This window comes from Ranitomeya imitator, chromosome 4 (genome assembly GCF_032444005.1).
Source record: "Ranitomeya imitator isolate aRanImi1 chromosome 4, aRanImi1.pri, whole genome shotgun sequence".
NCBI lineage: Eukaryota > Metazoa > Chordata > Amphibia > Anura > Dendrobatidae > Ranitomeya > Ranitomeya imitator.
This window is the reverse complement of record NC_091285.1, coordinates 817,330-844,828: the sequence shown is the minus strand read 5'-3', so window position 1 is coordinate 844,828 and position 27,499 is coordinate 817,330. Positions and strand designations below refer to the sequence as shown.

Here is a 27,499-nt window from a genome sequence, read left to right as displayed (position 1 = left end):
CAGGTGACAGGGCCAGAAGTTGATTGTCTTTATGTAACACAGATGTGAAGCCGTTCTAAAAAACTGTGGGTAACAACCAAATATCAGGTTAGTGATACACAGGAATGCTAAATCCTCAAAATCTACACATTGTGACTTTGTAAAGACAAATTCAGACAGTGCTGTTTTTTTCGAAGTGCCCAATGTCCATTTTTTGTTATTTTCTGTAAAGTAGTTAAATTAGACACATTTCTCTTCATGTTGTGAATTAGAAAACTGTACAATTTCCCAACACTGGAAATAAAAACTATTAAATACTGTGAGTAACTCGTGTTTCTGAACACACGGCTATTATTTTGAACACTACTGTATGTGCCATCAATATCCAGCAGCTGGTGAACAATCTACATCTTAGGTCCCATCTCCTCCCTCTCCTGTCCATTCTCAGCATTGTCACATTTTAATAATACATTGCAGAGCTCCCTGGATGAAGCAGCACCGACTATACGCAGAACCACCCGGCATAGACGGCGACAACGCTGCAACATGTCTTCTACAGCAAGATGCCGAGCATTAGTGGGGAAAATCACTTCCAGCAGACTTCATCCACTATAAGTTCATGATCAAACTTATAACTCTGCTGTCCATCCTGCCAAACAAGAGATTTCACTGCCCTCATCACATCACTAGCGGACAATCCAAAACGACAATGCAAACATTTTCACTCCCTCCTGAGTCCTTAAGTACAGACCCCAGTCACCAACCTCTGTGATCTGGCCACTTATTTACAAGAAAAAATATCACTCAGGGTGTTTTCCTCCTATCCCCTGAGAACTTGGATCCCCTTTTCTTCCGCATTTCAAGTTGACTTTCCACATTTGAACCAGTCACAGAAGAAAAGGATACCTGGCTCATTGTATCTTCTCGCCCTACTACCTTCACCAGGGACCCTATTCCCTCATATCTCCTCCAGTCCCTTTTTCCCCAGCTGTTACCACCTGCCTAACTAAAATATTTAACCTCTCTCTTTCTTCCGATATATTCCTTTCTCCTTCAAACAGTCATTACACCATTACTAAAAAAAAAACATCTCTGGACCAGAACTGCGAAATACAGACCTGTCTCTAATCTCCCCTTCATCTCTAAATTTAAACGTTTGGTCCACTCTCATCTAATCCGCTATCTCTCAGATGATGCTCTTCTTGACCTTTTACTATCCGATTTCTGCTCCTTACACTCTACTGCAACTGGCCTCACTAAAGTCTCTAATGCAAGACAAAAGTCTGAAGAGCAGGGGAATTAAACCCAACAGAACACTGACCCAAGATGGATATTTTGAATGTGGATTTTGTTACAGCTCAATCAGCTGCTGCTACCAGGTCCGGGCATCCTAATCAGGTGCCATATTGTAAGACAGCTGGAAAAAAAAAACAGCGCCAGCCGAAGAGCACAGTGAGTTTACATGGGGAGTTGAAGGATTGAAGCTCCACTTACTTCATTGGGGAGAGGAAGATTCCGATCTCCCCTTCTTCCTGGTCAGCCTCTCCTTGCACATAGACCAATGCAGTGGAAGTTAAACCATATATTGGGGTGATTGCCAATCCACAAGAGACTCTCAGAATTAATTTAATAGATCAAATGACTTTTACAACTCCATAACAAATAAACAGAATCAAATCTACTGGTTTCAGATTTCCCCTTCATTAAATCTCTAATGACCTATAACAGCTAAATCTACTTGTCCCTTCCTCCTGCTGGATCTCTCTAAATCTGACCCTGTGGATCACCAGCTCCTCCTCATTATGCTCCACTCTATCCACCTTAAAAACCATTCTCTATTGCAACAGACCACTTTTTCACTATGTCATTTTCCAGCTGGTCTTCCTCTCCTCTCCTTAATTCCTCAGGGTTCAGTCCTAGGCCCCCTCCTACTCTTCTCACTTTGCCCCTATTGGACAATCAGCAGATTTGGTTTCCAGTACCATCTCTGTGCTGATGACACCAATTAAACATATGGTCTCCTGACATTACCACTCCATTACTACAGATACCAGTGATTGTTAGCTGTCTCAAACATCATGTCATCCCTCTATCCAACACTGAATCTCTCCAAACTGAACTTATCGTGATTCCTTCCACTACTAGCCTACTTATACCATATATTAAGTTCTTTGAGTGGTTCAACCATAATTCCCTAGCAGTACGCTCGCTGTCTTGGGGCTATAACTGATTGAGATCTTTTTCACTCCCCACATCCAATCACTTGCTCGTGTCACCTACACCTCAAAAACCTCTGCAGAATCCGACCTTTTCTTACCTTTTGACTCAGCAAAACTCTTATTCGCTCTTGTCTGAACTACTGCAACTCTCCACTGATTGGTCTCCCTCTAACAAAACTTTATCCTCTCCAATCCATCCTGAATGCAGCATCAAGCGTTGTATGCCTGTCCAGCCGCTACACCGATGCCTCTACCTTATGCCAGTCATTACACTGGTTACCCATCCACTACAGAGTCCAATAAAAGCTCTCCAAACATCTGCACCCCCTACATCTCTTCATTTCTGCCTGTCACCCTACTCGTGCTCTGCAATTGATCCCCTATAATACGAACCTCACATTTTCTTTTCTAAGACTTCTCTTGTGCTGCACCAGTTTCCTGGAATGCACTGCCACAGACGGTCCAATTAATACCTAGTCCCCACTCTTAAATGTGCTTTAAAAGACAACGCTTTAGACAGGCTGACCACCTCACTTCACTGACCTAACTCTCCTATTTCCTCCATATCCTCCATACACCCAATATAACATGGTAACTGAGACAGATCCTGCTGCTTTATATCACAACCCCTCTTTATTATAGTGATGGTCGGACCGTACAAGACAGCACGTTCAACCTCTTGTGCCTCCATCTCCTCATAGATTGTAGCTTGGAACAGCAGGAACCCTTTAACTTGTGAATTGAGTGTTATTTTGTAATGTCTTTATTGTCTGTACATGCCCGCACTTAGAATCATAGAATGTTAGAGTTCGAAGGGACCTCCTGGGTTTACTAAATCATCCCAGACAGATGTCTCTCCAGCCTCTGTTTGAAAACTTCCATTGAAGGAGGACTCGCCAACTCTCGTGGCAGCCTATTCCACTCATTGATCGCCCTACCTGTCAAAAAGTTTTTTCTATTCTCTAATGTGTCTCCTCCCATTCAGTTTCATCCCATTGATTCTAGTCTTTCCTTGTGCAAATAAGAATAAAGATGATCCTTCTACAATGTGATAGCCCTTGAGATATTTGTAGACAGCTATTAAGTCTCCTCTCAGTCTTCTTTTTTGCAAGGTAAACATTCAAAAATCCTGTAAACGTTCCTCATAGGACATGGTTTGCAGACCGGTCACCATTCTGGTCGCTCTTCTCTGAACTTGCTCCAGTTTGTTGATGTCTTTTTTTAAAGGGAACCTGTCACCCCGGTTTTTCAGTACGAGATAAAAATATTGTTAAATAGGGCCTGAGCTGTGCGTTACTATAGTGTATTTTGTGTACCCTGATTCCACCCCTAAGCTGCCGAAATAACTTACCAGGAAAATGGCCGCGCGTGCGCAGATAGAGATCGCGGCGGCCATTTTCCTGAAGTTGAGATGCGAACTCGGCTTAAGGAAAATGGCCGCCGCGATCTCCATCTGCGCACGCGCGGCATACCGCGGCCATTTTCCTGAAGCCCCGGGTAGCAGAGGAGTCCATATGCGCACGCGCGGCCTCAGGAAGATGGCCGCCCCCACAGATCACCAGGGAAATAGCACCGATCGCGCGTTTTTTCTTCTCCTGCCCAGTGGATTCAGAAGATGGGCATGCGCAAACCACTACGCCACCAACGGAAATATATGCAAGATCTGGGGGAGAACCAGCGATGTCACCACGCCCATCTGACCTGACCAGCCTGATTGACAGGCGAAAACGGCGACTTTGGTAAGTTATTTCGGCAGCTTAGGGGTGGAATCGGGGTACACAAAATACACTATAGTAACGCACAGCTCAGGCCCTATTTAACAGTATTTTTATCCTGTACTGAAAAACTGGGGTGACAGGTACCCTCTAAAATGTGGTGCCCAAAACTGGACACAGTATTCCAGATGAGGTCTGAACAAAAAGTAGTAGAGAGCAATAATGACTTGACGTGATCTAGACTGTATGCTTCTGTTAATGCATCCCAGAATTGTATTTGCCCTTTTTGCTGCTGCATCACACTGTAGACTCCTGTTCAGTTTGTGATCTATTAGTATTATTATTATTTATTTATTATTATAGCCCCATTTATTCCATGGCGCTTTACATGTGAGGAGGGGTATACGTAATAAAAACAAGTACAATAATCTTGAACAATACAAGTCACAACTGGTACAGGAGAGAGGACCCTGCCCGCGAGGCTCACAATCTACAAGGGATGGGTGAGGATACAGTAGGTGAGGGTAGAGCTGGTCGTGCAGCGGTTTGGTCGATCGGTGGTTACTGCAGGTTGTAGACTTGTCGGAAGAGGTGGGTCTTCAGGCTCTTTTTGAAGGTTTCGATGGTAGGCGAGAGTCTGATGTGTTGTGGTAGAGAGTTCTAGAGTAGGGGTGATGCGCGAAAGAAATCTTGTATGCGATTGTGGGAAGAGAAGATAAGAGGGGAGTAGAGAAGGAGATCTTGTGAGGATCGAAGGTTGCGTGCAGGAAAGTACCGAGAGACGAGGTCACAGATGTATGGAGGAGATAGGTTGTGGATTGCTTTGTATGTCATGGTTAGGCTTTTGTACTGAAGTCTCTGGGTAATGGGGAGCTAGTGAAGGGATTGACAGAGGGGAGAGGCCGGGGGACAGGTGGATTAGTCGGGCAGCAGAGTTTAGAATAGATTGGAGGGGTGCGAGAGTGTTAGAGGGGAGGCCAGAGCAGGAGGTTACAGTAGTCGAGGCGGGAGATGATGAGGGCATGGACTAGGGTTTTTGCAGATTCTTGCTTTAGGAATGCATGGATCCGTGAAATATTTTTGAGTTGAAGTCGGCAGGAAGTGGAAAGGGCTTGGATATGTGGTTTGAAGGAGAGATCAGCGTCAATGATTACCCCGAGGCAGCGAGCTTGTGGGACAGGGGAGAGTGGGCAGCCGTTTACTGTAATGGATAGGTTAATTGGGGGGGTCGTGTGAGATGGGGAAAGACGATGAATTCTGTTTTGTCCATGTTAAGTTTTAGAAATCTACTGGAGAAAAAGGATGAAATAGCGGACAGACATTGAGGGATTCTGGTTAGTAGGGTGGTGATATCTGGTCCAGAGATGTAGATCTGTGTGTCATCAGCATAGAGATGAAACTGAAAACCATGAGATTCTATGAGCTATCCCAGGCCAAAGGTGTAGATGGTGAAGAACAGGGGCCCTAGAACTGAACCTTGCGGGACCACGGCAGATAGGAGGCGAGGTGAGGAGGTGGTGTGTGAGTGGGAGACGCTGAATGTTCGGTCAGTTAGGTATGCCGAGATCCAGGATAGGGCCAAGTCTGTGATGCCAAGGGATGAGAGGGTCCGCAGCAACAGGGAATGGTCCACTGTGTCAAAGGCAGCCGACAGGAACAGGAGGAGGAGGATAGAGTAGTGTGGCTTGCTCTAGGCAGTTAATAGGTCATTGGTGATATTAGTTAGGGCAGTTTTAGTGGAGTGGAGTGACCGGAAGCCAGATTGTAAGCGGTCGAAGAGGGAGCAGGAAGAGAGATGGGAAGACAGTTCAAGATGGACGTGTTGTTCCAGTAGTTTTGAGGCATAGGGGAGAAGTGATATAGGGCGATAGCTAGATACAGAGGATGGGTCAAGAGAGGGCTTTTTGAGGATAGGTGTGATTGAGGCATGTTTAAAGCTTGAAGGGAAAACGCCAGTTGTTAGTGATAGGTTGAAGAGATGGGTTAGAGTTGGGATGAAGACTGTGGTGAGGTTTGGGAGGAAGTGGGATGGGATCGGGTCAAGGGTGGATGAGAGCCATGACTGGGCTGTTAACTTGCAGGGTTATAGTCTGTACAGAAATGACCGAACAGATAGGCGAGGGGGAGGGGTGTGTCTATATGTAAAATCGTCTAATGAAAATGTAGAGTCCCTGTGGGTGGAAATAAGAGGAGGGGAAAAAATAATAAATTACTGAGAGGGGTTTGTTATAAATCTCCAAAAATAATGGAAGCAAATAAATGAAGCTGCGACTCAAGGGGAAGTCATTATTATGGGGGACTTCAACTACCCTGAAATAGATTGGGGAACAGAAACCTGCAGTTCCAGCAAAGGTAATCGGTTTTTGACAACTATGAGAGACAATTACCTTTCACAACTGGTTCAGGACCCAACAAGAAAGGGGGCACTGCTAGACCGAATATTAACCAACAGGCCAGACCGCATATCAAATATAAGGGTTGGGTGATCACAAAATAATAAGTTTTAATGTATCCTTTAATAAGATGTGTAGTAGAGGGGTTACAAGGACACTAAACTTCAGGAGGGCAAATTTCCAACGGATGAGAGATGATCTTGGTGCAATTAACTGGGACGATATCCTGGGACATAAAAATACACAAAGAAAATGGGAGACGTTTATTAGCATCCTGGATAGGACCTGTGCACAGTATATACCGTATGGGAATAAACATACTAGAAATAGGAGGAAACCAATATGGATAAATAGAGCTGTAAGGGGCGCAATAAGTGACAAAAAGAAAGCATTTAGAGAATTAAAGGAAGTAGGTAGTGAGGAGGCATTAAATACAAAAAATTTAATAAATTCTGTAAAAAGCAAACCAAGGCAGCAAAGATTGAGACAGAGAGACTCATTGCCAGAGAGAGGAAAAATAATCCCAAAATATTCTACGTAAATATTAAGAAACTAAAAAATGATAAAAATAGTCTGGGTGAAATGGTGGATGAGGATGAGGAAAAAGCCAATATGCTAAATGACTTTTTTTCATCAATATTTCAAAATCCCATGGCCGACACAATGACTAGTGATAAAAATTCTCCATTAAGTGTCACCTACTTAACCCGGCAGGAAGTGCGGCGGCGTCTAAAAATCACTAAAATTGACAAATCTCCGGGCCCGGATGGGATCCACCCCCCGAGTACTGCAGGAACGAAGTACAGTATAGAAAGATAGGAGACAAAAAAAAGCGCAAATAGGGTCTTATCCCCAGGATTGTTTCCAATCAATTATGAGAGAACTGCTCACCTGGTGGTGCACAGTAAAGGCGTGTAGTTGTCAGCTGCTGCAGATCCACAGGTCGGCGCTGCGACCTCTCAGAACCGTTATAATAGATGAATGTGGATAAAATCCGCGCTGCTGCAACAAATGATGGATCCAGATATAGTTATAAGATGTTCAGGTGGTTTATTCAATGCATTTCGAAGCTCATGGCTTCTTCTTCAGGAAGTTTCCACAGAAAGATCTTTCCGTGGAAACTTCCTGAAGAAGAAGCCATGAGCTTCGAAACGCGTTGAATAAACCACCTGAACATCTTATAACTATATCAGGATCCATCGTTTGTTGTAGCAGCGCGGATTTTATCCACATTCATCTATTATAAAGGAACTAAGTACAGTCATCGATAGACCATTATTATTAATCTTTAAAGACTCCATAATAACAGGGTCTGTACCACAGGACTGGCGTATAGCAAATGTGGTGCCAATATTCAAAAAGGGGACAAAAACTGAACTCGGAAATTATAGGCCAGTAAGCTTAACCCCTACTGTGGGTAAAATCCAGGAGGGCATTCTAAGGGATGCTATACTGGAGTATCTGAAGAGGAATAACCTCATGACCCAGTATCAGCACGGGTTTACTAGGGACCGTTCATGTCAGACTAATTTGATCAGTTTCTATGAAGAGGTAAGTTCCGGATTGGACCAAGGGAACCCAGTGGATGTAGTGTATATGGACTTTTCAAAAGCTTTTGATACGGTGCCACACAAAAGGTTGATACATAAAATGAGAATAATGGGGATAGGGGAAAATATGTGTAAGTGGGTTGAGAGCTGGCTCAGGGATAGGAAACAAAGGGTGGTTATTAATGGAGCACACTCGGACTGGGTAGCGGTTAGCAGTGGGGTACCACAGGGGTCAGTATTGGGCCCTCTTCTTTTTAACATATTTATTAATGACCTTGTAGGGGGCATTCAGAGCAGAATTTCAATATTTGCAGATGACACTAAACTCTGCAGGGTAATCAATACAGAGGAGGACAATTTTATATTACAGGATGATTTATGTAAACTAGAAGCTTGGGCTGATAAACGGCAAATGAGCTTTAATGGGGATAAATGTAAGGTCATGCACTTGGGTAGAAGTAATAAGATGTATAATTATGTGCTTAATTCTAAAACTCTGGGCAAAACCGTCAATGAAAAAGACCTGGGAATATGGGTGGATGACAAACTCATATTCAGTGGCCAGTCTCAGGCAGCTGCTACAAAGGCAAATAAAATAATGGGAGGCATTAAAAGAGGCATAGATGCTCATGAGAAGAACATAATTTTACCTCTATACAAGTCACTAGTTCGACCACACTTAGAATACTGTGCACAGTTCTGGTCTCTGGTGTATAAGAAAGACAGAGCTGAACTGGAGCGGGTGCAGAGAAGAGCGACCAAGGTTATTAGAGGACTGGGGGGTCTGCAATACCAAGAGAGGTTATTACACTGGGGGCTATTTAGTTTGGAAAAACGAAGACTAAGGGGTGATCTTGTATTAATGTATAAATATATGAGGGGACAGTACAAAGACATTTCTGATGACAGGGACAAGGGGGCATCCTCTACGTCTGGAGGAAAGAAGGTTTAGGCATAATAACAGACGCGGATTCTTTACTGTAAGAGCAGTGAGACTATGGAACTCTGTTGTGAATTCTGTGGCTGAATTCACTCCTGTGGTCACAAGTGGTACTGCAGCTTCTGAGCTTCCTCCCTCAGGTGTTCTGGTGAGCTCGTTAACTGCTTCATTACTTAACTCCGCCTGATGCTGCTATCCTTGCTCCTTGTCAATGTTTCAGTGTTGGATCTGAGCTTCTCCTGATTGTTCCTGTGACCTGCTGCTCTGTATAGCTAAGTGCTTTTTGCTTTTTTGTTGCTTTTTTTCTGTCCAGCTTGTCTTTTGTTTTGCTGGAAGCTCTGAGACGCAAAGGGTGTACCGCCGTGCCGTTAGTTCGGCACGGTGGGTTTTTTTGCCCCCTTTGCGTGGTTTTGCTTTAGGGTTTTTTGTAGACTGCAAAGTTCGCTTTACTGTCCTCGCTCTGTCCTAGAATATCGGGCCCCACTTTGCTGAATCTATTTCATCCCTACGTTTTGTCTTTTCAACTTACTCACAGTCATTATATGTGGGGGGCTGCCTTTTCCTTTGGGGAATTTCTCTGGGGCAAGTCAGGCCTGTTTTTCTATCTTCAGGCTAGCTAGTTTCTTAGGCTGTGCCGAGTTGCCTAGGTAGTTGTTAGGCGCAATCCACAGCCGCTTTTAGTTGTGTTTAGGATAGGATCAGGTGTGCAGTCTACAGAGTTTCCACGTCTCAGAGCTCGTTCTTGTATTTTTGGGTATTTGTCAGATCACTGTGTGCGCTCTGATCGCTAAGCACACTGTGTTTCTGGATTGCCTTCATAACACCTGTCATTAGCAAACATAACAGTACAAGGAGCCTAACTAATGATTCTCAATAGAGGGAAAGAAAAAGTTCTGACATCATTTTTTTTTTTTCTGCTCTGTGTTCACTTTTTTTTTTTTCCCCTAGACATTTGGGTGATTCTGGACACAGGTGTGGACATGGATATTCAGGGTCTGTGCTCTTCAATGGATAATCTCGTTATAAATGTACAAAAAATTCAAGATACTATTGATCAGAAATCTATGTTAGAACCAAGAATTCCTATTCCTGATTTGTTTTTTGGAGATAGAACTAAGTTTCTAAGTTTCAAAAATAATTGTAAGCTATTTCTGGCCTTGAAACCTCATTCTTCTGGTAATCCTATTCAACAGGTTTTGATTATTATTTCTTTTTTGCGCGGCGACCCTCAAGACTGGGCATTTTCTCTTGCGCCAGGAGACCCTGCATTGAGTAGTGTCGATGCGTTTTTCCTGGCGCTCGGATTGCTGTACGATGAGCCTAATTCAGTGGATCAGGCTGAGAAAAATTTGCTGGCTTTGTGCCAGGGTCAGGATGATATAGAAGTATATTGTCAGAAATTTAGGAAGTGGTCAGTACTCACTCAGTGGAATGAATCTGCGCTGGCAGCTTTGTTCAGAAAGGGTCTCTCTGAGGCTCTTAAGGATGTCATGGTGGGATTTCCTATGCCTGCTGGTTTGAATGAGTCTTTGTCTTTGGCCATTCAGATCGGTCGACGCTTGCGCGAGCGTAAATCTGTGCACCATTTGGCGGTACTGCCTGAGGTTAAACCTGAGCCTATGCAGTGCGATAGGACTATGACTAGAGTTGAACGGCAGGAATACAGACGTCTGAATGGTCTGTGTTTCTACTGTGGTGATTCCACTCATGCTATTTCTGATTGTCCTAAGCGCACTAAGCGGTCCGCTAGGTCTGCCGTCATTGGTACTGTACAGTCCAAATTCCTTCTGTCCATTACCTTGATATGCTCTTTGTCGTCGTTTTCTGTCATGGCGTTTGTGGATTTGGGCGCTGCCCTGAATCTGATGGATTTGGATTATGCTAAACGTTGTGGGTTTTTCTTGGAGCCTTTGCGGTGTCCTATTCCATTGAGAGGAATTGATGCTACACCTTTGGCCAAGAATAAACCTCAATACTGGGCCCAGCTGACCATGTGCATGGCTCCTGCACATCAGGAAGTTATTCGCTTTCTGGTGTTGCATAATCTGCATGATGTGGTCGTGTTGGTGTTGCCATGGCTACAAACCCATAATCCAGTATTGGATTGGAATTCCATGTCGGTATCCAGCTGGGGTTGTCAGGGGGTACATGGTGATGTTCCATTTTTGTCGATTTCGTCATCCACCCCTTCTGAGGTCCCAGAGTTCTTGTCTGATTATCAGGATGTATTTGAAGAGCCCAAGTCCGATGCTCTACCTCCGCATAGGGATTGTGATTGTGCTATCAATTTGATTCCTGGTAGTAAATTCCCTAAAGGTCGATTATTTAATTTATCCGTGCCCGAACACGCCGCTATGCGCAGTTATGTGAAGGAATCCCTGGAGAAGGGACATATTCGCCCATCGTCATCACCACTGGGAGCAGGGTTCTTCTTTGTAGCCAAGAAGGATGGTTCGCTGAGACCGTGTATTGATTACCGCCTTCTTAATAAGATCACTGTTAAATTTCAGTATCCCTTGCCATTGTTATCTGACTTGTTTGCTCGGATTAAGGGGGCTAGTTGGTTCACTAAGATAGATCTTCGTGGTGCGTATAATCTGGTGAGAATCAGGCAAGGAGATGAATGGAAAACTGCATTCAATACGCCCGAGGGTCATTTTGAGTATCTAGTGATGCCGTTCGGACTTGCCAATGCTCCATCTGTGTTTCAGTCTTTTATGCATGACATCTTCCGTGAGTATCTGGATAAATTCCTGATTGTTTACTTGGATGACATTTTGATCTTCTCAGATGATTGGGAGTCTCATGTGAAGCAGGTCAGAATGGTTTTTCAGGTCCTGCGTGCTAACTCTTTGTTTGTGAAGGGATCAAAGTGTCTCTTCGGTGTGCAGAAAGTTTCATTTTTGGGGTTCATCTTTACCCCTTCTACTATCGAGATGGATCCAGTTAAGGTCCAAGCCATCCAGGATTGGATTCAGCCGACATCTCTGAAAAGTCTGCAAAAGTTCCTGGGCTTTGCTAATTTTTATCGTCGCTTCATCTGTAATTTTTCTAGCATTGCCAAACCATTGACCGATTTGACCAAGAAGGGTGCTGATTTGGTTAATTGGTCTTCTGCTGCTGTGGAAGCTTTTCAGGAGTTGAAGCGTCGTTTTTGTTCTGCCCCTGTGTTATGTCAGCCAGATGTTTCTCTTCCGTTCCAGGTCGAGGTTGATGCTTCTGAGATTGGAGCAGGGGCGGTTTTGTCACAGAGAGGTTCTGATTGCTCAGTGATGAAACCATGTGCTTTCTTTTCCAGGAAGTTTTCGCCCGCTGAGCGTAATTATGATGTGGGCAATCGAGAGTTGCTGGCCATGAAGTGGGCATTCGAGGAGTGGCGTCATTGGCTTGAAGGAGCTAAGCATCGCGTGGTGGTATTGACTGATCATAAGAACTTGACTTATCTCGAGTCTGCCAAGCGCTTGAATCCTAGACAGGCCCGTTGGTCGTTATTTTTTGCCCGCTTCGACTTTGTGATTTCGTACCTTCCGGGCTCTAAAAATGTGAAGGCGGATGCTCTGTCTAGGAGTTTTGTGCCCGACTCTCCGGGTTTATCTGAGCCAGCGGGTATCCTCAAGGAAGGAGTCATTGTGTCTGCCATCTCCCCTGATTTGCGGCGGGTGCTGCAAAAATTTCAGGCGAATAAACCTGATCGTTGTCCAGCAGAGAAACTGTTCGTCCCTGATAGGTGGACTAATAAACTTATCTCTGAACTTCATTGTTCGGTGTTGGCTGGTCATCCTGGAATCTTTGGTACCAGAGAGTTAGTGGCTAGATCCTTCTGGTGGCCATCTCTGTCACGGGATGTACGTACTTTTGTGCAGTCCTGTGGGATTTGTGCTAGGGCTAAGCCCTGCTGTTCTCGTGCCAGTGGGTTGCTTTTGCCCTTGCCGGTCCCAAAGAGGCCTTGGACACATATTTCGATGGATTTCATTTCTGACCTTCCCGTTTCTCAAAAGATGTCAGTCATTTGGGTGGTCTGTGATCGCTTTTCTAAAATGGTCCATCTGGTGCCCTTGGCTAAATTGCCTTCCTCCTCTGATTTGGTACCTTTGTTCTTTCAGCATGTGGTTCGGTTGCATGGCATTCCTGAGAATATTGTTTCTGACAGAGGTTCCCAGTTTGTTTCAAGGTTTTGGCGAGCCTTTTGTGGTAGGATGGGCATTGACCTATCCTTTTCCTCGGCTTTCCATCCTCAGACTAATGGCCAGACCGAACGAACCAATCAGACCTTGGAAACATATCTGAGATGTTTTGTTTCTGCAGACCAGGATGATTGGGTGTCCTTTTTGCCGTTGGCTGAGTTCGCCCTTAATAATCGGGCCAGCTCGGCTACCTTGGTTTCTCCATTTTTTTGCAATTCTGGGTTCCATCCTCGTTTCTCTTCAGGACAGGTTGAGTCTTCGGACTGTCCTGGTGTGGATTCTGTGGTGGATAGGTTGCAGCAGATCTGGACTCAGGTAGTGGACAATTTGATCTTGTCCCAGGAGAAAGCTCAACTTTTCGCTAATCGCAGACGCCGTGTGGGTCCCCGACTTCGTGTTGGGGATCTGGTTTGGTTATCTTCTCGTCATATTCCTATGAAGGTTTCCTCTCCTAAATTTAAACCTCGTTTTATTGGTCCGTATAGGATTTCTGAGGTTCTCAATCCTGTGTCTTTTCGTTTGACCCTCCCAGACTCCTTTTCCATACATAATGTATTCCATAGGTCGTTGTTGCGGAGATACGTGGCACCTATGGTTCCATCTGTTGAGCCTCCTGCCCCGGTTTTGGTGGAGGGGGAATTGGAGTATATTGTGGAGAAGATTTTGGATTCTCGTGTTTCTAGATGGAAACTCCAGTATCTGGTTAAATGGAAGGGTTATGCTCAGGAAGATAATTCCTGGGTTTTTGCCTCTGATGTTCATGCTTCCGATCTTGTTCGTGCCTTTCATGCGGCTCATCCTGGTCGGCCTGGGGGCTCTGGTGAGGGTTCGGTGACCCCTCCTCAAGGGGGGGGTACTGTTGTGAATTCTGTGGCTGAATTCACTCCTGTGGTCACAAGTGGTACTGCAGCTTCTGAGCTTCCTCCCTCAGGTGTTCTGGTGAGCTCGTTAACTGCTTCATTACTTAACTCCGCCTGATGCTGCTATCCTTGCTCCTTGTCAATGTTTCAGTGTTGGATCTGAGCTTCTCCTGATTGTTCCTGTGACCTGCTGCTCTGTATAGCTAAGTGCTTTTTGCTTTTTTGTTGCTTTTTTTCTGTCCAGCTTGTCTTTTGTTTTGCTGGAAGCTCTGAGACGCAAAGGGTGTACCGCCGTGCCGTTAGTTCGGTACGGTGGTTTTTTTTGCCCCCTTTGCGTGGTTTTGCTTTAGGGTTTTTTGTAGACTGCAAAGTTCGCTTTACTGTCCTCGCTCTGTCCTAGAATATCGGGCCCCACTTTGCTGAATCTATTTCATCCCTACGTTTTGTCTTTTCATCTTACTCACAGTCATTATATGTGGGGGGCTGCCTTTTCCTTTGGGGAATTTCTCTGGGGCAAGTCAGGCCTATTTTTCTATCTTCAGGCTAGCTAGTTTCTTAGGCTGTGCCGAGTTGCCTAGGTAGTTGTTAGGCGCAATCCACAGCCGCTTTTAGTTGTGTTTAGGATAGGATCAGGTGTGCAGTCTACAGAGTTTCCACGTCTCAGAGCTCGTTCTTGTATTTTTGGGTATTTGTCAGATCACTGTGTGCGCTCTGATCGCTAAGCACACTGTGTTTCTGGATTGCCTTCATAACACCTGTCATTAGCAAACATAACAGAACTCTCTGCCGTATGATGTTGTAATGAGTGATTCGTTACTTAAATTTAAGAGGGGACTGGATACATTTCTGGAAAAGTATAATGTTACAGGGTATATACACTAGATTCCTTGATAGGGCGTTGATCCAGGGAACTAGTCTGATTGCCGTATGTGGAGTCAGGAAGGAATTTTTTTCCCCAATGTGGAGCTTACTCTTTGCCACATGGTTTTTTTTGCCTTCCTCTGGAGCAACATGTTAGGGCATGTTAGGTTAGGCTATGGGTTGAACTAGATAGACTTAAAGTCTTCCTTCAAACTTAATAACTATGTAAGTGCACAGGTGGTGAGATGTGATCTTGAGAGTAGAGTGGAGAGTCGATCTTCTGTAATGGTGGAGAAGTTGGTTTTGGAGGTGGAGGGCTGGGAAGTCTGGAGGAAGGGCTCTGGAGGTTGTTGACCAAAACTGTCTCTGATGTATACCCAAGTCTTTTTCACATGTGCTGTTGCTTAGCCCTCTTCCTCCCATTCTGTATATGCTTTTTCATTTTTAGTCCCCAGATGTACTTTGCATTTTTCCCTGTTAAAAATCATTCTGTTAGTTGCTGCCCACTGCTCCAGTTTATGTATATCTTTTTGAATCCTCTTTCTCTCTTCTCTAGTATTAGCTATCCCTCCTAGCTTTGTGTCATCAGCAAATTTAATCAGTTTACCCTCAAAATCTTCATCTAAATCATTGATAAAGATGTTGAACATTTCAGGGTCCAGGACAGAACCTTGTGGTATCCCACTTGAGACATTCTTCCAACTTTATGTGCAGCCATTTACGACGACTCTTTGGGTCCGATCACTAAGCCAGTTATGAATCCACCTAACGGTTGCCCTGTCCATTCCATACTTAGTCATTTTTTCAATGCTTTGCTGAAGTCAAGATATACTATATCTACAGCATTTCCCTGATTCATCCAGTCAGTTGTACAGGGCTGTGGAAGGTGTTGGCGCCACAGAAATAAATATATTGTTATGGTGCACATCAGCAAACAAGCACACCAGCTATACAGCCAGGTTCAGCCGTACCCAGACTGTGTCCTTTCTCAGATTCCCTGAGCCCCAATCCCATGGAGTTCTGAGTCAACAAATTGGTCCAGTGGGAAGAAATGGCCCAGATTACTGTGAGACCACTGTTGTGTCCAGTCAGGAAGGGTATTTGGTGGATTTGACTCACCAAAGCAGAGTGGGTATCTGTTACTAGCATATAACATTTGTCAAAATGAATCAGGAGTGGATCAGGGCAGACTTTCATGCATTGATGGTCTATACAATGATTAGATCAACCATACCATCTGCCTGTCTGTTTACTGTCTACATGGCTCTGTTGCCCCAGTGCCAATGGACTACATTCTGCTGGGCATCTACTGCCTGTCCATCATGTCATATACAGTCATGGCCGAAAGTGTTGGCACCTCATCATTTTTTTTCTTAATTATGCCAGACGTAAATTGTGTAGCCTCAGAATTATACACTGTTGACTCTTCTTGTTAGACGAATATTGGCCCCTTTTGTTGTATCCTACAGTTTGTCTTCTGTTATCTTTGTAAAACATGACAACAATATTTGCTGATATGCTAATTATGCATTGTGTTATGGAGCCAGTTTGTTGACTTTGAAAGCGTAGAGGGAAAAACTATTCAAATAGTTTAAATATTCATGTAATGCTACTCGATCTCATCCCCATTCTTCCTCTTATCTGTGATGGTGGACTGAAGGACACTTGTTAAATCTAAAAATCGGTTACATGCCACTATAAAGAGACTTTTTCTTCTAGTCGGTGTGACTCTTCAGGATTTCAGGTTAGGGTACTACGGACCCGGCTGGAAGAACACAGGACAGCTTCATTGACCATCACTGAAAACTCAGTGATGTCTTAAAGAATCCAGGCTGGGACAATCGGTTCACCTGGCCACATACCTCACTGCTCTCAGTTATCTTCCTAACTTGTTGTTACCTCCTCGCTGGGGGCCCGCCAAAAGTGGGGAGCTACTAGTAGGGGTATGCGACGCTGGAATTGGCTCTAATCCCGGCAAGTCAGCGTTAGGGTGAGAACTTATAATTTGCACCATCTTGAGTATTTGCTGGGACTGTTCTGTATGCTATTATGTGTTGTGGTTCAATAAAGTATTGCCGCACTGCTTTATCCTCACCCTGTGTTGTCTGAGTAGTGTTCTGTCCACTGGGAGAGAGCGGGAGTTCAGTGTTATGATCCCTGGTCCATGCAGTCTTACTAAAGACAGCCGGGCCACCGGACGAGAGCACCCACTGACCCCCGTGTCTCCACCTCACCTTTGAAATTGTTCCAGAACATGGAGTATTTCCCCCAGAACATTATCACAATTACACGTGCTTTGTTACACAGGTTTATTTCCTTTGTATGTATTGGAGCAACACAAAAAACAGAGAAAAAAAGCAAATTGGACATAATTTCTCACATAACCCCAAAAGTGGGCCAGACAAAATTGTTGATACCTTTCCAAATTGTGGGTAAACAACTTTGTTGTAACTGTGTGATGCTCGTTACAATCACCTATGGCAAGTAACAGGTGTAGGTAGTATGAAAATCACATCTGAAAACCAGATAAAAGGGGAAAGGTTGGCTCAATCTTCGCATTGTGTGTCTGTGTGTGCCACACTAAGCATGGAGAACAGAAAGAGGACTTGAGAACCAAAATTCATGAAAAATATTAACAATCCCCAGGTTACAAGTTCATCTCCAGAGATCTTGATGTTCATTTGTCCACGTTGCACAACATAATCAAGAAGTTTATAATCCATGTCACTGTAGCTAATCTCCCTGGACATGGACGGCAGAGAAAAATTGAAAGGTTGCAACGCAGGATAGTCCAGATGGCGGATAAGAAGCCCCAATCAAGGTCCATGGAAATTCAAGCTGTCCTGCAGGCTCATGGGGCATCCGTGTCAGCAGTAACTATTAGTCCACATGTGAATGAAATGAAACGCTATGGCAGAAGACCCTGGAGGACCCCACTGCTGACACAGAAACATAAAAAAGCTAAACTGCAGTTTGCCAAAATATAAGTGAGTAAGCCAAAATCCTTCTTGGAAAGCGTCTTGTGGACAGATGAGACCAAGATACAGCTTTTTGGTAAAGCACATCATTCTACTGTTTACTGAAAATGGAATGAGGCCTGCAAAGAAAAGAACACAGTACCTATAGTCAGATATGGTGGAGGTTCAAAGATGTTTTGGAGTTTTATCGCTGCCTCTGACATTGGGTGTTTTGACTGTGTGCAAGACATCATGAAATCTGAAGATTACTAAAGGATTTTGGGTGGCAATGCAGTGCCTAGTGTAAAAAAAACAAACTGGGTTTGCGTCGTACATCATGGGTCTTCAAGCATGACAATGATCCCAAACATACTTTAAGAAGCCCCCAGAAATGGATGGAAACAAAGCACTAGTTCTGAAGTGGCAGCAATTATTCTGGATCTAAATCCCATTGAACACCTGTGGAAAGATCTTAAAATTGCTCTTGGTAGAAGGCGCCTTAAAGTATGAGTGACCTGAAGCAGTTTGCAGAAGAAGTCGTCCAAAATTCCAGATGAGAGGTGTTTGAAGGTTGTGGATGGTTATAGGAAGCAAATGATTGCAGTTATTTATTCCAAAGGGGTTGACCAAATTTTAAGCTGAGGGTGCCGACAATTTTGTCCAGACTATTTTTGAGGTTTTGTGTGAAGTTATGTACAATTAATCCTGTTTTTCCTCTTTTTTTTGTGTGTGTGTCTTGCTCCAATGCACGCAAAGGAAATGGGTGTCTGACAAAACACATGTCAATGAAGTAATTTTCTGGGAGAAATACTTAATTTTCTGAAACAATTTCAAGGGTGCCAACACTTTTGGCCTTGACTATATACTGTAGTACTGCTGCTACTGTTGCTGGCATGTCCTTGCCTGCCCAACTTACCTCTTTTTACCATGCTGGCCCTGGTGCAGTCACTGCACAGCCAGGATAGGCACACACCACCTGGCTGCTCACTGTGCATCATGGTGCGAGGCTGTATTGCTGCCGTTGCTGACCCTAACCTGCTAAGCATCTCCTTGCCTGCTCATCCTAGCTATCTTCTCATGCTATCCACTGTGTTTTATAGTGCCTAACTGTATTACTGGTGCTGGGAAACCTATGCTCATGTTTTCCCCTCAAGAATCAGCTCTCAAATTAGGCTACTTTCACACTGGCGTTTTTTTTGCAATACGTCGTTTATGGGAAAAAACGCATCCTGCACAGTTGTTTGCAGGATGCGTTTTTGCCCCATAGATTAACATTAGCGACGCATTGCCACACGTCGCAACCGTCGTGCGACGGTTGTGCCGTGTTGTGGCGGACCGCCGGGAGCAAAAAACGGTACATGTAACATTTTTTTGCTGCCGACAGACTGCTTTTTCTGACCGCGCATGCGCGGCCGGAACATCTCCCCCACCTCCCCGCACCTCACAATGGGGCAGCGGATGCGATGAAAATCTGCATCCGCTGCACCCGTTGTGCGGCGCAAACAACGCTAGCGTCGGTAACCTCGGCCCGACGCACTGCGACGGGCCGAATCCGACACTAGTGTGAAAGTAGCCTTAGAGCTAAGTTTTTAAAAGGTTTGGTGGCGACAACAAGCCACAACTTCTTCATTTCAATACATTATTTTGTCTCTAAAGAGAAAGGGATACATTTTGGAATTTCCACCCCCAAAAAAAACCTCCTTAGTTGCGTAATCATTTTGTGATTAGTAAAGCAGTTATAGACCCTGAAAAGGGAACATTTTCAACTAGTTAAGATGCCAGATCTTCACATTCAAAACCGTGCAACTGTTTTGTCTGTAGAAAAACCGCAATAATTTTTGGATGACTTGATAAGCCTTTGTAATTGTCAATCATACAATGATTGGACAAAGTAGTTGTGAACACCCAAAAGATTTGGGTTTTTTTCACTTCTAGTTTGAAAGCTCATTCATTCTTTACATTCAAGGCCACGCACCTGTTTTGTCTCCCTAATTAAAGGGATAATTTTTGGATGGTTTATGGAAAAGCTATTGCTTCTTTATTTAGCACAGTGCCAAATTCTTTATACTCCCAAAACAGAGATAACTATTGCATCCAACTATGTGAAAATGCTTTGGCTCCTTCAATTTACACCACCCATCTATAAAGAACAATAATCCATACAAATGCCTCCCCATAAGAGATACATTTTAGACCGTTTATACAAGAAAAAAGATCAGGCTGACTTCCCACGGAGCTAGCAGTGCTTTGCTGTATCCGAAGTGCTGCCTTCTATTGAACACAGGTAAATCCTCAGTGTTCACTGAACCGTGCGGATTCACAGTGTTCCATACATTCTATTGTTGAAATTTCTCTTGTGGAGACTCTCCTCTGTGCAAGAAAAACTGACATGCTGCGGTCTGGAGAGACACGTCGCATGTCCGTCTCCGTAGGCGTTAGTAGAAATCCCATCCACCATGCTGTAGCATCTGGCCGCTGCGGGTTTGATGCTGCACAAGTACGCAGGGTACAACTCGCAGCAGTTCCTGACCCTAAATAGTCTATTTCTGCAGAGTGCCGTTGATCATGCTGTTGGTTACACCTGGTGCCGTCCGTTTTCCCCACCAGATGGGATGACGTCATTTGGACATTAAAAATGCTGCATTTACATTACAAAGCGTATTCAGGAGAATTCTGTGTTCTCCATGTCTGTCAGACAATTAGAAGCCTGTTAATTGAGATTTACGTGGATTGAATTCTGGGGGAGAGTTTGGCAGAATTGAATTTCAGTCGATCCGCTCATCTCTGCTGGTTTGTAAACTTTCCATAAGTTCTACCAATAGATAAATGGCAGGGATCAGAGGAACCAGTGACTCTGACTGTTATACGCTTGTGTGAACCTGGCCTAAAGAAACCTCGGACTTTCAGCCCAAGAATTCGCATGAAATCTGTTGTTTTTTCTTGTTTTTGTTTTTTTTGTTTTTAACTGCAGCAGTTATTAATAAATTACAAGACAACTTACAGTTTTATGTTACTGATTTGCAATTTCCCGTAATAATCGGATGTTCTACATATGGAATCCGTTTGTTTTTTCGCCTATTTGGAGACTGTGGGTCAGTCTCATTCGATTTCCAATAGAAACTAGTGCACTCTGTGATTCTTTTTCTCTGCATCAATGGCTTTAAGGACATGTTTCTTCTCAGATGCAGTGTGGCTCCATCTGCTTCTCTCTACATTTCAGGTCATTGATGACAAGAAGCAATGGTGGAAGGTTAGGAACTCCAGCGGATCGTCTGGATTTGTGCCAAACAACATCCTGGGAGTAATGAAACCTGAGGAGACCTCATTGGAGCGTTCAGAGCCGGTCTACAGCCACACGATCCAGGTACCTCCACCACAACACAGAGTATTTCACTATTACTCTGTACGGAATATTTGTACCTTAGTATTGTGGAATTTTCTTTGCACAGAAAGTCATTTTATTCCTTCAGTAATACATATACATGTGGTCAATTTGTTCGTACCCTTCTGCTAAAGTAAGAAAACCCCACAATGGTAACGGAACAAAGGAATTTTCAATTTATAGTTACTAAACTTCAATTAATAAGAATCAAAAATTGCTTGTGAGGTGTGCTCCTATAGAAAAATTATAAAATACATAAAGAATAACTGTCCCAGATAAAAAAAAAAAAAAGGATACTAAGGTACGTCCTGTAGCATCACAGGTTTCTACAAACTTGTAATTAGTCACCTATTTACAGGGTAAAAAGTAGTCACTGTGCTGTTTGTTATCAACATGTGGACCACACTGAACATAGAGCAGAGAAAGCGGAGGAGAAAGTTGTCTCAGGAGGTTAGAAAGGAAATTATAGACAAAGTTAAGGGTAAAGGCTATACGACTTCTCCAGACAGCCGATGTTCCTGTGACTACAGCTGCTCATATTCAGTGTAAGGTCTACAAGACTGTAGAAGACCTCCCTGGAAGTGGCTGCAAGAGGAAAACTGTTGAATAATTGAAGAGACAGACAATACAAATGGACGCCAGAGAGCACAGAAAAGAGATTAGAGGTGAACTCCGAGGTCAAGGTTCATCAGTGTCATGTTGCACCATCCTGTGCTAAGGGTGCATGGAAAATGATCGAGCAGGAAACCGCTGAAAGCAAATTGTAGAAAAGTAGACTGGAATTTGCCATAATGCATAGTGATGAGCCACAAATCTCCTGAAGAATGTCCTATGGACGGAGTAGACAAAAATCAAGCATCTTTGCATCATATCAGCTCTATGTTCACAGACGTAAAGATGAAGCAAAGAACATTGTACCTCCTGTGATGCATGGAGTTGCTTGGGGATGTTCTGGAACTGCTCTGCTGCATCTGGCAAAGGGGGGACTTGGATTTGTGCAAGATACAATATGCAAATCCTCTTCAAAGAGGAAAAGGACTAGATCTCCAGCACCACCTATCTCTCTGACATGCCAGGCTTGGCTTGGCTTGTCACTCTCCACATGGAGAAACGTTACCCTTAGACTGCAGGATGCAATGACATTTCAAAACTTCTAAGGCTTCCTGGAGCCAAATGTGCTGCCCAGGGCCAGAAATCTTGGTCTGAGCCGCTGGCCATGGCTCCTAAAACAGGATAATGGCCCAAATCACAGCTAAAACATCCAAGAATGGCTGAGAGCAAAGCATTGTGCTCTTCTGAAAAGGCTTCTATGGCCCTGATCACCATCCTACAGAACATCTGTGGATGGAAACGAGACTTGCAGTCTGGAGAAGACCATCCACACCTGAGACACAAGGAGATGTCTGCTCAAGGGACAAAATATCTGTGGACCGGGCACAAGTCTCACTGAGCGCAACAGAAATCTTTTTTTGTGTGTGTGTTTTTCAATGATTGCCTCAAAATGATTGTGCAGCAGAATATTAAGTTAGAGAACCATCATTTCTGTCCAGGTTGGGTCATTAGTTTGTTTCCACAATTCACAAGCAATATGATTCTCGTTAGTTGATATTCAGTAAATTTACACTGAGCATTACTTTTTTCTTACTTAACCAGAAGGTACAAAACTTTTGACCACGTGTAAGTATACAATGTATATAAATTTGTAAGGTAGAACATTGATATCTGGTTGGTGATGACTTAATAGCAGATCACTGATCCTGTTTGTAGTGATCATGTAAAGAAGGTCTTTAATTTTATGAGTGGTGACTATCTATAATAGATTAATGATTTTTATAGGTGGTGACTAGTAGATCGTTGATCTTGTATACTAGATCACTGATTTTGTAGCTGATGACTAGTAGATTATAGATCTAATAGGTAATGACTGTGTGGTGACTCTATAGTAGATCCCTGATTTTGTTAGGCGTGACTAGTAGATCACTGATCTTGTAGGTGGTGACTGTCTATAGTAGATTATTAATTTTGTAAGTGGTTACTGTTTGTAGTTGATCACTGATTTTTATAGGTGGTGACAAGGAATGAGCGTAACCGTGGATGTTCTGGTTTGTTGTGTTCGACAAACTTTAGTTGAAAGTTCGGTTTGGGTGTCAGAACCAGGGCTGTGGAGTTGGCAAGCCAAACCTCCGACTCTTCAATTTCCATGACTCCGACTCCACCAAAATGGATTCAGACTCCACGACTCCGACTCCACAGCCCTGCCAGGGCTGTGGAGTCTGTAAGCCAAACCTCCGACTCCGGCTCTTCAATTTTCATGACCCCGACTCCACCAAAATGGACTCCGACTCCATGACTTTGACTCCGACTCCACAGCCCTGACCAGAACTCTACACGAACTTGTACCAGAACCAAAACCCCCATAGAAGCCAATGAGGACGCAAACTTTGCTGTGAATTGGTGGTAGTAAGTGCTAGGGGCTGCCAAAGGGCTCTCTCTCACCTCCAGGATCTCCGAAGACTAAAACGGACTTCTGGGAGAAGTCTGTGTTTGCAGTTTTGCAGCAGACACTACTGTCTGTATGAACCCTGAACTTTACAGTTCTCTAGTGTTGACTGGTAGATGTTTGATCTTTTATCTAGTGACTATGTACAGTAGATGATTGATCTTGTAGCTGCTTTCTGTGTATAGTAGATCACTGTTTTGATAAAGAAGGATTAATGTTTTGCTCCTTCTATATTCTGTTGAGTGTTTACTAGTCTAATATTAGGTTTTAGATCTTTAAAGGTTTCATGTTTGGTCTAATATTTTCTTATGTGATATGCAATGTTCGGAGAACCTGTGTTATGAGTGGTATACTGGAAAGGCATAATGGCTAAAAACAGTCATAACTAATTTCTGCAAAGTGACGGCTGAGGGAACTTCCAGTGGGAACATCTTCATTTGTCTGTGAATGGTATAAGAAAACTGCTCACAGGGGAATAAACAGAATTGTTTATGCTCACAACCAATGTATTTCTCTTCTCCAAGCGCTCTTGACGAAGAAGTCTTAGTAACTTAATATGGCCTCACTGGTGATCCCATAGTCTGACTTTGGTCACAGCTCCTCTCTCTCGTTATGTGGGCTGTTATACATCGGTTTGGTCACCCGTGCTATAGTGATGAGTCTGTGTCATCTACCTGGGTATTTCAGTCATTGGTGCTGTAACCTCTGGGTTTTGCTACCTGTATCCTGCTTGTTACATCGGATTTAGAAGTGACTTTGTTATACCATACAGTTTCTGAATATCATAAGTTTTTGATTATCTTCTGTTAATAGCTTTTGATGCCAAAGAAGGAATTTGAGATCTTCAAGGTAGGCTTGCGGTGTTGTGTGGATCACTGGCCCAGGCTACAATGCTTTGCATGCACTTTAGAGAATTGATTTTTCTTCTGATTTCTTGACCTAAACTTCTAATTTCTGTAGAATTTAAGTAGATGTGATGTGAGACATTGAAGTTCCCCAAATGTTCCTTAATATCAGGACCTTCAAATGGTTTTCTGCTCACCAATAGTGAAAAGTCTTCAAATGGGAGAATGTGTGCTGCCCAGAATAGTCGAAGAGCTGTAGGAGAGATCAGCGCAACATAGGGTCTTATCCAAGGAGTATGGCAAGCGATAAAATCAAAATTACACTCCCCTTTTATGAGTATCTATAAAGCATATAATGAAGCATATCAGCTGCCGCACATCTACGAGTCATTAAATGACCAAATGATATCTAGGAAAGAAAGAAGAGGTTTTGGGATGATTTCCACGCTTGCTGATCAATGATGAGACGTATATCCCAGATTGTCAAATGGAGTGTGGTTCATTCTACGCGTTTCAAAGTCCAAAAGCCTTCTTCATCAGGAAAGACCACAAGTCGTTCCTGGATGCTGCCCAGATTAGTGAGAGGATTGGTCAGAGCTCACTTGGTGGGAATAAGCCCATTCTTCACTTGTTAGGAAAGTCTGTAGGGAGAGGAACATCTTTGAGATTGTTCCCAAGAAGTCCTATGTAAGGCACTAGTCATGTACCTGTAAGTGCTGTAAAGCTGTAGAGTTATGAACCCTAACATCCTAAAAACCATGTGAGGCCTGTATCTTTTTGCTTGCCCTTTTTTAAAACCACACTTCTCATTGGCAGTACCCAGCCCTACTTTGTGATTCGGTCAATGTAAAGCTTCAGGACTCAACTCCTCTATCCCCATGTCTTCTGCCAGGTCACAAGTGTCTGAGCTTTGTAAGAGTGTTATGGCAAGAGTTTTACTAAAAACTTGTGGAAGAGAGAAAACTTTATCCCCCTGGTCAAGGGGGTCTGTCTGCTTGTTTAATTGGCTCCAAGGCTTGGACTAGAGTAGGTTCCCTTCTTCCGTTCAGAATTGAGAGTCCTCAGTGGTTGATACCTTCTTCCGTTCAGGCGCTCTGCCTTGTGTCCCTGCCTTGTTTCTGCTCCGTACTGTGTGACTCTGATTGTATACCCTGTATAACTGCAGATTCTCTTTTTACTGGCAGCAATTACTGGGAGAACTGACAGAGGTAACAGGTCGTGTGCTTTCTTCTTCTGTGTGTCCACCTCTGAGTCCACATAATGACCTAATACTATATGGACAAAACTCCTCTTACAAATAGATGATTTTTAATAAGCATATGCTCTTACAGGAAGTTTATCTATCTAATATGTGACTGATGCAACTTTCAGCAACCGAGGGCCACATTCTGGTTTCCAGTGGGTTTACTTATACCCAGTAGAGGAATAGGTTCTGAAGATGTGCACATTGTAGATTTCAGCAGGAGGTCTTGCATATCAGTGAATGAGCAAGACCTCACTTCTCGCATACAGAACATTTACTGAGGACATCACTTGTCAAATCTAGAACATCTACTGAAGACGTCACTTGTCACATCCAGTGTCACGGGTTTATCGCAACAAGAGAGGAGCCAGAAGACCACAGCATCTGATTTCTCCTACTCCTGCACTGATTAGATACCCCTGTTCGTATTATCTTGTTAGTCTGGTTGGTGTACTACATTACACTACTACTCCCCTTTTCCCTGGGTGGGGAGGGGTACTGACTGAGAGCAGATTCAGGAGCTAATGCAAGGTGCATGGCCCCGGCATCTTCACCATCAGAAGTAATCCGGGGAACAGGGCAAGCTAGGACGCCCCTAGCATTAGAGAGAGGAAATGACCCCCTGGTCCCTGGATAACTGACAAGTCATGACACCCAGAACATCTACTGAGGACGTGACTTATCAAATCCGAACATCTACTAAGAAGGTCACTTGTCACACCTAGAACATCTACTAAGGATGTCACTTGTCACACTCGGAACATCAACTGAGGATGTCACTTGTCACACCCAGAAGTAAATGTTCTGGATGCGACAAGTGACATCCTGAGTAGATGTTCTGGGTGCAAAAAGTGACATCCTCATTAGATGTTCTGGGTGTGACAAGCAGCATCATCAGTAGATGTACTGGATGTGACAAGTAACATCAGTAGAACATCTACTAACTACGTCACTTTATACATCCAGAACAACTACTGACTATGTTACTTGTCACATCCGGATCATCTACTGAGGATGTCACTTGTTGCACGCAGAACATCTAATGAGGATGTCACTTGTCGCACCCAGAGCATCTACTCAGGACGTCGCCTGTCGCACCCAGAACATCTACTCAGGATGTCGCCTGTCACTCTCAGAACATCTGGATGTGACAAGGAACATAATAACTAGATGTTCTGGGTGCGAGAGGTGATGTCAGTAGATACTCTGGATGTAACAAGCGGCATCATCAGTAGATGTCCCTGAAACTCTGTCCAAGTCTGGACCAGAATGCATGGACTATCTGGCTTTCTCTTGACCTGAACTCTACAGCAACATATATGCCTATGAGGCTGTCATGAGATTCGTGGACAATTCATACATTGTGGTCCACACTCGAGATTGAGTTTCACGGACGTTTGCAGGAACCCTTAGACTTGCCTCTGCGGGCCTTGACTGTATTTGCGTGTATGCTATGATCATACACTCATGGTGGTTGGTACCTGTTCCCATTTGCTCCATTCTTTTATTAGGTGCAGTTCAGATTTGTTTCTTTGTAGCATTAATTTGGAGGCTGATGTCTTTTTAAGCGTATTCTTGGAAACCGCCTGAAAAAGCACTAAAAAATGCCAAAAAGAATGAACATATTCACAGCAATATTAAAATGACTTCATCTGCATATGTTCTGTACTTTTTTACTTATTTTGCTTTGTGAAGCTGCTAAAAGTAGTAACTGATCCTTGTTCTGGCAGCTTCTATGCATGGAATTAAAAGGAAAAAAGGCTGCTGCAAAAGACGCTACGGGGAAAATATCGCTGGCATGTTCCTGGAGTGTCACCTGCTTCAAAAACTATGCGAGTCCTTCGGCGTGTGCACAAGCCCTTATATTCTAT

At 43.7% G+C, this 27,499-nt stretch overlaps 1 protein-coding gene across 5 annotated transcripts in view; it reads left to right on the top strand.

The window, feature by feature from the left end:
* Nucleotides 1-27,499, top strand: part of EPS8 (EGFR pathway substrate 8, signaling adaptor) — a 205,426-nt gene that overhangs the window by 151,421 nt on the left and 26,506 nt on the right. For 3 of the 5 annotated variants that reach the window (XR_011320615.1, XM_069762743.1, XM_069762745.1), the window contains one exon: nucleotides 20,879-21,022. Coding sequence is in view for 4 of the 5 variants with exons in the window: in XM_069762743.1 (XP_069618844.1) it covers nucleotides 20,879-21,022 (144 nt within the window). In the remaining variant the exon portion in view is untranslated. Of the gene's footprint in view, nucleotides 1-20,878; nucleotides 21,023-25,569; nucleotides 25,594-27,499 lie in introns of all 5 variants that reach the window. The other 2 variants (XM_069762742.1, XM_069762744.1) reach the window with 1 other exon arrangement.